The sequence below is a fragment of the Plectropomus leopardus genome, chromosome 20 (genome assembly GCF_026936395.1).
Source record: "Plectropomus leopardus strain MGB_pleo_1.0 chromosome 20, ASM2693639v1, whole genome shotgun sequence".
Lineage (NCBI taxonomy): Eukaryota > Metazoa > Chordata > Actinopteri > Perciformes > Serranidae > Plectropomus > Plectropomus leopardus.
This window is the reverse complement of record NC_142195.1, coordinates 10,775,611-10,788,065: the sequence shown is the minus strand read 5'-3', so window position 1 is coordinate 10,788,065 and position 12,455 is coordinate 10,775,611. Positions and strand designations below refer to the sequence as shown.

Genomic DNA, 12,455 nt, shown 5'->3' with positions numbered 1-12,455 from the left:
ACAAGTTTTTATAAGTTGTCCTATGGCTGGTTACACAAAAAAGAATGAGATGTATGGTGTTGCAAAACTCCAGTTTGTGCAGAGCTATTCACACTGAGAGAGAGAGCGCGCGCCTGTGCCGGGCCACAGGCTGACAACCTTGGCTCTGCTGATCCTATTAGATGGTAATCTCCAGACTTGACAAATCCACAGCCGTTTAAACTTGGGTTCATGTGAAACTCTAAATGTTGAGGATCCCTTCCTCCCCCCCGTCCTGCCTAATCATCCCTAACAAGTGTTTGGATAATGACCAATTAAATTAAGACGTTTTTCTTTATTCACTGCATTAGCTTTGATTTGGGTTGATGGGATTACGTTTAACGTTTAATGTTTGTCCAACAGAATTTCTGTGTGGCTGACCTTTTGAAATGAGAAACCCAACCATAAAGCTTCAAACAGTAACATTAAAGTTAATAAGCACTACAAGGATCCTTGATAGTTTAAATACATAATAATTAACTTACACATGAAGCTTAGTGAAAACATGAAGATTCGTTTGTATTCGTGGAAAAGCTGCATATAACTGTTGATATGCATGTTTTCCAGCACCCAGCCCCACAACACAAACGGACATTTTTCATTTATTCAATATACATCTTTATTTGAACAACACATTTACAAGTACCTCCGTGTATTTCATCTGTATTTATGTACATTGTTTTCGTTCTTATGCATGGAATAAATCATGTTTTTTTTTTTAAGTTTGCATTTGTGCAAATCTGCAAATGTCTGCAAATGTTTCAAGCTCAACATTTTTTTGTTACAATTACTTGTATATGGAGAAATTCAACATGTCAAGACTTATGAAGATTGTTTGCTTTGTAATAACACTGAAAGAAAAAAATAATCTAAATGTCATAATTAATTCAAACAACACATAAAAAAATCTAGAATAACCAACAAACCAGAAGGAAAGTTGAAACACTCATGCAGGATTGAATTTTTAACTTAAATACAATTTTTTTTTGTAAGTGCGTCTTGGTATATTATTTATTTGACTGAAAATCACACTGTTAGACATAACTGTCTCAATTTACAACAAACAGAAAAAAAGAGAACATTTGTGACAAATCATAATTTTGAAATGTATTGTGGCCTGTGACTGTTGTCAAAAAGAGTACTCGGCTGGGAAAATCACTTCTCTACAAAATTTATCTAAAAAAAACTTAAAAAAAAAAAAAAAGACGGCCATGAGGGAGAGATGGGGCACTCTGGTTGTTATTTTAAGCGTTTTCAGTTGCAATGATAAGTCATAAATTACTACTAGGGAAAATTTTACGGTGTATTCAGTAGATGCAGTTTGGTAGCAGTATCAGTTGACCTTTTAATGCTTTTAATAAAAGTAAATTCTTTGTAGGCAGTTGTAACTGAATCGCAGACTTGTTAACACGGCTCAGTCCGTAGATTCTTATAAAGGGTTGAAATTCATTTTCTTGTGGTCTTCTCCTCCTCTTCTTCTTCTTCATCATCACTCACACACAGTCGACCCCCTCTGGTCGTTTACATGACGGAGCACTTCTCCTCCGCTTTGCTCTTCAGCTCGGTGACGGTGGCCGAGGCCTTCTCCTTCAGCTGGTCCATGTCCATGTTCTGCAAGTTTTGAAACTGGCCCATGATGGAGTCCTTGCCTTCCTCCTCCGTGGCGTCCTCATCCACCATCTTAAGCAGCTCCTCGGGCACGTCCACGTCGTCCCCGGCCATCTCGATCATGTTCTCATCCTGCTCGCTCTGCAGACGACAACATCAGAGAGAAAATAAGGTCAGAACACAGAGACACAGACACACGTATTACAGCCAGGGTGTACTTTGATATTAAGATGAAGGAAGTCTCTGTTCTGTCCTGTAAAGTACCACAATGGCACTTATTTGGTGTGAAGTCTCTGGATCATCCAAATAAATTTGTTCATTTCAAAATCTTAAAATGAAACAGGCTTTTTGTAGACGGTTGTAAAACATAGTAGGTAACTAGTTAGTTTCTCAGATTAACATTTATTCAATACATTAGATAAAACAGTTCTCCATAATGACCCTTTAGTGTATAATATATTAACATTCTAAAAAACAAACATGAAGAAGGCCATTTTTTTATTTTCTGTGACAATAACAAAGATTATATATTCACTGAACTGAAATTACGCAGAAGTAAACAACCTAAACGCTGACTTAAAGGCTTTTTACCAGATTAACATGCTGTCTTCCTGCCCGATTTCCAAAACTAACAGTATATCCTCAACCTTTTACACACAGATCTGATAAATACAGATATGTACGTATGTATCGACCACAATTTAACAGAGGACAAACCACTAATTCAAATGTATTTGTTGACAGCTTTATGACTAATTATATCACTGTCCTTTGATTTTATTGCATAGTTCTAATATAACACATAACAACCTTAAAATACAATACATTAGTCTGTGTTTAAATTCAAATTATAAGCAAGCAATCAGGCAAACTAAAAATAGATGAACTCTAGAATCTGTCTTAATCCACATTCAAGCAGCTGCACTCGAGGATATTCGGCTTTCTGTGTTTTTACGTTCTCATGAAGCTAACTTGAGTCTCTGTTGATTTTACTTCCTGTGCCTTTTGCATCATAGAAATGCTTAAATTAAATCCTTTCCAATCTAATCACTTAATATCTGGAATAGTCATGCAATAGGCGGCATACTGGGACTACTTTAAACTTCAATCTGTGGGATTATCTCAGACCTGCCTTAGCCTTTCCACTCTGAATCCCAACGATAGTCTAAAGATATCTTCTATAGCGTTGCACGAGACCCTAATTCCATTAGATTAACAGCACCAACTTCCTGTTTCTAAACATACTGTATACTTGTACCATAAAAAACATATATATGTATTTTTTTTTCAAACCCACACTTGATAGCATGTTTGTGCTCTTAACTTCCTACCCTTTTAAAGAACACAATCAACAGAACAGGATGCCTTTAGGTGCCTTCTTGTTGTTAGAAATTAATTAAAATGCATACTTAGTTGTAATAAAGGCACTTTGTCGTTTGCTTTTTTTCAAGCCGGTATGCAATGTAAACATCATTGACAGAAACTAATTAGATTTATATGTATAGCCTCCTGCCATTGTCCTCCTCATATATGTATGGTTTCAATTTAAAAGACCAACAGTGAAAAGAAATGCCTCCATTGTTTAAACCAGGAAACAGAACAATAGAGTGTCTGTTGTGTTAGACTATAAGAGACGCCTCCAGCAGCCAAGGTCATCACCACATTCAGATGAATAAAAATCATGTTATTAGAAAAGCTGTATGAGCAAGAGACTTTTGCTCTTTTGTCACTAAAAGAAAGTTAATTGCAAGGAACCTTTTACCTCTAGGATTAAAAAACACTCTACCAGTATTTATCTGTAAAGGACTAAAATAAAATCCCAACATACCTTATTTGCGCCCTCCATTACAGCTTATTTGTTCTTCTTAGTTCTTTAAAATCAGTTGCTATGTTTACATCCAGTGAAGTAGATGTTGTTCTCTCTTAGAGCCAGTGCACTCTGGCCGCTGCTCCCTAATGAGCCTGGGACACCTGCTCAGTGGCATTTAGCTTTAAGTGCAATTGGGACACATAGGCTAACGTCTTCCAGGACACTGGTCTTGCGCGCTAATCTACTGGCATGGCTTCTACCTCCTGTTTTCCAAGCCGCAGCTGCCATGTGCTGCTGACAGATAAAGATAACCTCGACCATGAAGCAGCTTTTTGTTGCTCTACCTGTGCAGGCAGGACACAGCTCACTCATTAAATCCCACTTTTTTCTGCCAAACATTAGAGGGCAAAGCCATTTACAGGATTCCCGCAGATCCTTAAAAAGTCTTAAAAGGCAGTGAATTCATTAATCTAAGAATAAGGCCTTAAATTGTATTAAACTGCCCTTAAAACCATTTCAAATACTAAGACATGGGAAGTAGGATTTTAATAATTTCCCCCTGTGACACTGCATGGTAAAATCTCAAAATAATTGGTAAGATCTATTTCTTTTTTTGTGTGTTTTACCTATTTATTTATTTAAAATGTGGGTAATTTTTTTTTTGTAAAATTGCACATAAATTTAATGACATTTAAACAATCTGAAAAAGTCTAAAATCTAACGTGCCTAAAGCTTTAACATTGCTGATAAACAGCCCATGTTAAAGGACCGAGAAAAGGAATATACATTTGAATCAGATGAAAATCTACATAAATTGATACGTAAAATTATCGTTACCTGTCGAGTCGAAGCGACTGGTAACATGTTACTTTAACACCCCATATTTAGCATTTAACATCTCATAAATTGTTTGTGACATGCTTCAATGTAGTTCTAAGCAGATATTAATGTTTATGTCTTGCTCATCAATTATAACTCATCCTGCGGGCATCCATTAGCGAAGGCTGCTGTATACATAAATAATGAATGATAATATAAAGTAAATGTTTTCATAGGAGAAGTTATAACTGCTGATAAATACTGTACATCAAACACTAAAAATGTCATTATAGTGTGTTATAAAGCCTTCATAAAAATGTTGCCCTTGTGGTTCAACTGAGTAGAGTTTATTATTGTATACTATAAATGTTATATATGAAATTGGAGTTACACTATCAGGATAAAAACACTTTACCTTTGGCAGCCTGTATTTTTCTCTGAGGCACACCCTGAGTGTTGCTCTCTCTGCCTTCTTGTGTAAGAAATCTGCATCTCTCTCCATCCTGAAATAGAAATATATAAATATTATTAGCACAGTGACATTTGGCCGCAACAATATCACAGTTTGGCCAGTTTGGCAGTTAAGACCAAAAATATATTTTAATCTCTTTACACTCAATCCTGGTGTAAACATCCAAAAATCTGTTATGAACTTAAATGTGCAAATATGTTTTTACACTACTTGATAAAAAAATATTTGACATGTTTTTACCTTTTCACATCTGTTTGGCAACAGGTTTATGCAAAGTTTTTACAAATATATAGTATTACTTAAATCAGGAACCTGCAATGCATACCCCTAAATATATTTGCCTTAGTAATGTTGTAACTTTATTGTCAGTTACTCCAAGTTTACTTCCTTTTGATTCATGGAAGAGTAGATGTATCAAAACTCTTCTCAAATAATTAAGTGAAATTTCATTGTGACACAAGTGTTAGCAACATTTTAGGCCATTAAAAAAATAAAATAATTTGATTATTTTCATCAGTGATTCTAATTTTAAAATTTTGAGTCAAGTTATCAAAGCCCATTTATCTGAGTCAGTATTGAGACCTTGCGTACATGAGGCGTGACTCACGTACTTTCCCCTCAGCCAATTAAAGATGGGATTATTAGGCCAGACTGAGTCAAGCAGATTTGAAATCAAGCCAAGACGCCACAACTTGAACTTTAGTGAAAACAACAACACAGTGGACTGAAGTTTTTTAACAAACTACACATTTGAAGGGCGTCCTTGTAACTTACCTGGGAGGGTGCAAACCCCATGTACTATGGGCTGAGTCTTTAGCAGCAGCCAGGGGTTGATTCTGAGCCTTGGCCCTTTGCTACATGCATTCCCCTCTATATGTCTCAAATATATACATTATTAAAATGCTTGATCTGCCCAGACACGTCATATACGTAGATGTTTGTATTTTTTTTTAGCAGAACGAGACGTCTTTCATGTTCTGTTTAATTTCCATCAAACATTAGTGTAGATAAGAATTTGGCATATTTATATAAAATTACAAAAAAAAGGGAATAATATTGCAATTTTATGTCTACTTTTAAAACAAATAATTTCCCAAATATAGAGAGGCAGAGTAGAGAGGCAGGATTAATCTTGTTATGTAATACAGACTTGATGCTGCAAAAATCTACTATGTATCATGAACATTCAAAAGTCAAAATTAAAAAAAAAAGTTATTCACACAATATTTTCAAAATAGAAATCAGGATGGATTGTATCAGGTTGTTGCTACAAGTTCATTTTATTACTTTAAACGTTTTAGTGAAAGGAATTGGACCACAATGCACCAAGCTAACTGCTGCTCATATTACTAGAGATAGAGATTTTAAAAGAAAAGCAAATTAAATTCAGAGCATTATCCATAGAAAATAAAATAACAGTGACAATAAAAGGCTTTTCAAAAATCAAGCTGCGTCGATATTGTAGAAAATTAACTGTCCTTTGATGTGGCCTCTGTTGCAACATGTACCTCAAATTGAGATCCAGATAAAATAGTTACATAAATACAATTTTTCAGGATCACAGAATATCCTTAATCATTTTAAATATTTCAACATTTGCTCCTTTTAAGTCCATGTTTTTGAGCTGTGAATAACAATGCAAGTTTACTTTTGCTTACTTAGTTGTTTTCAAAACGAACAATTTTTTGTTACCCGAGCTGTTCATGGTGCAGAAACAGATAACAGATTATAGGAGATTATTGATCAAGGAGCATTTGCCTCAGAGGGGTATTGTGTAGAAAAGATACAGTATGGTGGTACCTCTGCTGTGACCTTCAGCAACAGATGCATCTTTCAAAAACACAGCCTGCTCATTGTAAGATCATGAAGATAATAAATACTTGGGTGTTTGCATGTAGATATGGTTAGGGTAAAAATATATGGTAGTGCAAAAGAGGGGAAAAGAGTGGAGGGAAGTAGAAAACAGCTTGTCAAGGTCAGATTGTACATTCTGCAGCCGCACGGTTAGTGACGGGCCAGTGGCATCAATTCAAAATGGAGTAGTGTTCATGTTACTACTTACTTCTCCTCCACCAACTGTTTTTGGTACTCTTCATACTCTTCGCGTGTCATCCCTGCTGCCTTGGCTGGATCTGAGGGGGTGGCCTCCTCTTCTTTGTCACCTCCACCACCAAGACCCATTCCTGACAGGGGGTTCCCAATCATGCTCTTGATCAAGAAAGCCATCTTGAGTTGTTTGACTGTTCACTCTGCGAGGGTGAGAATATTTTTTTTCTGGAGGTGAAAGTGATGGTGCTCCCCTTATGGCGCCCTCCGCTTCGGTTTCCTATAGCTGTCAAATCCAGTGGTAGCTCTCTAGCTAACCTGCTGCTTGTCTATGCAGCCAAGGACACACTGACGACAAGCAACAGACACAAACACACACACTGACACACACACTTACACACACACACACACACAACGGCCATAATCTGGATTTAATCCTCCCTGCTCCACTATGCTAAGAGGCAGATGGCCTGTTTTCCCTCTATTTTTAAATCATGCAGACCGTTGTAGACATTTCTCTCTATTAATTTTGACACTTTGTGCATTCTTTGGAAGAATTAGGTGCAGCACTCATTATAAAATGCTTTTGGAGATGGGTGTCTCAGTTTGGGACCACACATATGCTGCTTCCGCCCACTAGTGCTTAATCATATTAGTAAAGTACTGACTGGCCCGTGTGCAGCTTATACTGCTGAGACCAAGCAGGGGAGAGAGAGAGAGGAGCGGGATTACAGTCTTGTTTATCCCCCACTGGGGCCACCGTTCATGCCGTGCTATTGTTCAGTGAGAGCATGATTGACAGGAAGATGAGAGATGGGAAGGAGACGGCTCTTGTGTCATTTCACCCTATCACTATTTTGATATCTGCTAACTTTAGTTTGCAATTACCTATTGTATTGTAGTAATTACCTATTTAACACGCTATTTTCAATGCAAGCCCTTTGTGATGATATTTGTAGAAAGTTGACAGATAACCATTCTAAAGCATTTTGACATAAAAACCTAGATCAGGGTCTCTGAAACTTGAATGACAGACTACCAATTTATGGAGACAGCCTATGACTGAGCACCGCACAGGAATAGTGCACACATTAAACAAAATATCTTTCACATCATTCAGTAAACACCAGTTATCCGTGAAAATTATGAACTTTGGTAACAGCACTAGCACTGATGACAATTCAATTTTCACAAGCGTCATTATGGCATTTTTCATGACATACTATAACTATGACTTCATAAATGTTTTCAATGACATAATACACATGACATTGTTATTTTTGGCTACAAACTGTACAATGTCTTTGGTAAAATTTTGCGACATGCTATACTATAACTTTTTTGACATTTTCATGGCATGCTATACTATATTTTTTTCCTTTGACATACTATGAATTTAAAAAAAAAGATTTATGACATAATGACCAAAAATCCAAGAATATACTAAGGCGAAAATGTCAAAATTTGACATGTCCCAAAAACAACTCAAAACCACTGGAAACAACTTAGAATAGCCTGCCATGACACCCCATGACATCGAAAGTTTCAAAAATTCACGCCTCCCAAAAACAGCTGAAAACCACTGAAAACGACTTAGAATAGCCTGCAAAGACACGCCATAGCAAAGAAAGTTGCCAAAACGGCCAAAAACACCATAATTTGGCACGTGGAAAAAATGACCAAAAATCCAAGGCTATAGTAAGGCAAAAGTTTCAAAATTTCACGCCTCCCAAAAACAGCTGAAAACCACTGAAAACGACTTAGAATAGCCTGCAAAGACACGCCATAGCAAAGAAAGTTGCCAAAACGGCCAAAAACACCATAATTTGGCACGTGGAAAAAATGACCAAAAATCCAAGGCTATAGTAAGGCAAAAGTTTCAAAATTTCACGCCTCCCAAAAACAGCTGAAAACCACTGAAAACGACTTAGAATAGCCTGCAAAGACACGCCATAGCAAAGAAAGTTGCCAAAACGGCCAAAAACACCATAATTTGGCACATGGAAAAAATGACCAAAAATCCAAGGCTATAGTAAGGCAAAAGTTTCAAAATTTCACGCCTCCCAAAAACAGCTGAAAACCACTGAAAACGACTTAGAATAGCCTGCAAAGACACGCCATAGCAAAGAAAGTTGCCAAAACGGCCAAAAACACCATAATTTGGCACGTGGAAAAAATGACCAAAAATCCAAGGCTATAGTAAGGCAAAAGTTTCAAAATTTCACGCCTCCAAAAACAGCTGAAAACCACTGAAAACGACTTAGAATAGCCTGCAAAGACACGCCATAGCAAAGAAAGTTGCCAAAACGGCCAAAAACACCATAATTTGGCACGTGGAAAAAATGAGCAAAAATCCAAGGCTATAGTAAGGCAAAAGTTTCAAAATTTCACGCCTCCCAAAAACAGCTGAAAACCACTGAAAACGACTTAGAATAGCCTGCAAAGACACGCCATAGCAAAGAAAGTTGCCAAAACGGCCAAAAACACCATAATTTGGCACGTGGAAAAAATGACCAAAAATCCAAGGCTATAGTAAGGCAAAAGTTTCAAAATTTCACCCCTCCCAAAAACAGCTGAAAACCACTGAAAACGACTTAGAATAGCCTGCAAAGACACGCCATAGCAAAGAAAGTTGCCAAAACGGCCAAAAACACCATAATTTGACACGTGGAAAAAATGAGCAAAAATCCAAGGCTATAGTAAGGCAAAAGTTTCAAAATTTCACGCCTCCCAAAAACAGCTGAAAACCACTGAAAACGACTTAGAATAGCCTGCAAAGACACGCCATAGCAAAGAAAGTTGCCAAAACAGCCAAAAACACCATTATTTGGCACGTGGAAAAAATGACCAAAAATCCAAGGCTATAGTAAGGCAAAAGTTTCAAAATTTCACGCCTCCCAAAAACAGCTGAAAACCACTGAAAACGACTTAGAATAGCCTGCAAAGACACGCCATAGCAAAGAAAGTTGCCAAACGGCCAAAAACACCATAATTTGGCAGGTGGAAAAATGACCAAAAATCCAAGGCTATAGTAAGGCAAAAGTTTCAAAATTTCACGCCTCCCAAAAACAGCCGAAAACCATTGAAAACGACTTAGAATAGCCTGCAAAGACACGCCATAGCAAAGAAAGTTGCAAAAACGGCCAAAAACACCATAATTTGACACGTGGAAAAAATGAGCAAAAATCCAAGGCTATAGTAAGGCAAAAGTTTCAAAATTTCACGCCTCCCAAAAACAGCTGAAAACCACTGAAAACGACTTAGAATAGCCTGCAAAGACACGCCATAGCAAAGAAAGTTGCCAAACGGCCAAAAACACCATAAATTGTCACGCGGAAAAAATGACCAAAACTCCAAGGCTATAGTAAGGCAAAAGTTTCAAAATTTCACGCCTCCCAAAAACAGCTGAAAACCACTGAAAACGACTTAGAATAGCCTGCAAAGACACGCCATAGCAAAGAAAGTTGCCAAAACGGCCAAAAACACAATAATGTGACACGTGGAAAAATGACCAAAAATCCAAGGCTATAGTAAGGCAAAAGTTTCAAAATTTCAGGCCTCCCAAAAACAGCTGAAAACCACTGAAAACGACTTAGAATAGCCTGCAAAGACACGCCATAGCAAAGAAAGTTGCCAAAACGGCCAAAAACACCATAATTTGGCAGGTGGAAAAAATGACCAAAAATCCAAGGCTATAGTAAGGCAAAAGTTTCAAAATTTCACGCCTCCCAAAACAGCTGAAAACCACTGAAAACGACTTAGAATAGCCTGCAAAGACACGCCATAGCAAAGAAAGTTGCCAAAACGGCCAAAAACACCATAATTTGGCACGTGGAAAAAATGACCAAAAATCCAAGGCTATAGTAAGGCAAAAGTTTCAAAATTTCACGCCTCCAAAAACAGCTGAAAACCACTGAAAACGACTTAGAATAGCCTGCAAAGACACGCCATAGCAAAGAAAGTTGCCAAAACGGCCAAAAACACCATAATTTGGCACGTGGAAAAATGACCAAAACTCCAAGCCTATAGTAAGCCAAAAGTTTCAAAATTTCACGCCTCCCAAAAACAGCTGAAAACCACTGAAAACGACTTAGAATAGCCTGCAAAGACACGCCATAGCAAAGAAAGTTGCCAAAACGGCCAAAAACACCATAATTTGACACGTGGAAAAAATGACCAAAAATCCAAGGCTATAGTAAGGCAAAAGTTTCAAAATTTCAGGCCTCCCAAAAACAGCTGAAAACCACTGAAAACGACTTAGAATAGCCTGCAAAGACACGCCATAGCAAAGAAAGTTGCCAAAACGGCCAAAACACCATAATTTGGCAGGTGGAAAAAATGAGCAAAATCCAAGGCTATAGTAAGGCAAAAGTTTCAAAATTTAGCCTCCCAAAAACAGCTGAAAACCACTGAAAACGACTTAGAATAGCCTGCAAAGACACGCCATAGCAAAGAAAGTTGCCAAACGGCCAAAAACACCATAATTTGGCACGTGGAAAAAATGACCAAAATCCAAGGCTATAGTAAGGCAAAAGTTTCAAAATTTCACGCTCCCAAAAACAGCTGAAAACCACTGAAAACGACTTAGAATAGCCTGCAAAGACACGCCATAGCAAAGAAAGTTGCCAAAACGGCCAAAAACACCATAATTTGGCACGTGGAAAAATGACCAAAAATCCAAGGCTATAGTAAGGCAAAAGTTTCAAAATTTCACGCCTCCCAAAAACAGCTGAAAACCACTGAAAACGACTTAGAATAGCCTGCAAAGACACGCCATAGCAAAGAAAGTTGCCAAAACGGCCAAAAACACCATAATTTGACACATGGAAAAAATGACCAAAAATCCAAGGCTATAGTAAGGCAAAAGTTTCAAAATTTCACGCCTCCAAAAACAGCTGAAAACCACTGAAAACGACTTAGAATAGCCTGCAAAGACACACGCCATAGCAAAGAAAGTTGCCAAAACGGCCAAAAACACCATAATTTGGCACGTGGAAAAAATGACCAAAAATCCAAGGCTATAGTAAGGCAAAAGTTTCAAAATTTCACGCCTCCAAAAACAGCTGAAAACCACTGAAAACGACTTAGAATAGCCTGCAAAGACACGCCATAGCAAAGAAAGTTGCCAAAACGGCCAAAAACACCATAATTTGGCACGTGGAAAAATGAACAAAAATCCAAGGCTATAGTAAGGCAAAAGTTTCAAAATTTCACGCCTCCAAAAACAGCTGAAAACCACTGAAAACGACTTAGAATAGCCTGCAAAGACACGCCATAGCAAAGAAAGTTGCCAAACGGCCAAAAACACCATAATTTGACACATGGAAAAATGACCAAAAATCCAAGGCTATAGTAAGGCAAAAGTTTCAAAATTTCACGCCTCCCAAAAACAGCTGAAAACCACTGAAAACGACTTAGAATAGCCTGCAAAGACACGCCATAGCAAAGAAAGTTGCCAAAACGGCCAAAAACACCATAATTTGGCACGTGGAAAAAATGACCAAAATCCAAGGCTATAGTAAGGCAAAAGTTTCAAAATTTCACGCCTCCCAAAAACAGCTGAAAACCACTGAAAGCGACGTAGAATAGCCTGCAAAGACACGCCATAGCAAAGAAAGTTGCCAAAACGGCCAAAAACACCATAATTTGGCACATGGAAAAAATGACCAAAAATCCAAGGCT

The 12,455-nt window shown here is 37.6% G+C and overlaps 1 protein-coding gene across 1 annotated transcript; it reads right to left on the bottom strand.

Annotated features, from left to right (window-relative positions):
* Positions 1–612: 612 nt before the first annotated feature.
* On the bottom strand, positions 613–7,119 carry cplx4a (complexin 4a). The gene is made up of 3 exons (XM_042508724.2): positions 6,790–7,119; positions 4,671–4,758; positions 613–1,767 (listed from the first exon to the last, which is right to left on the bottom strand). The coding sequence occupies exons 1-3, from the start codon at positions 6,951–6,953 to the stop codon at positions 1,540–1,542; spliced, it is 480 nt and encodes a 159-aa protein (XP_042364658.1). The 5' UTR covers positions 6,954–7,119; the 3' UTR covers positions 613–1,539.
* Positions 7,120–12,455: the final 5,336 nt, after the last annotated feature.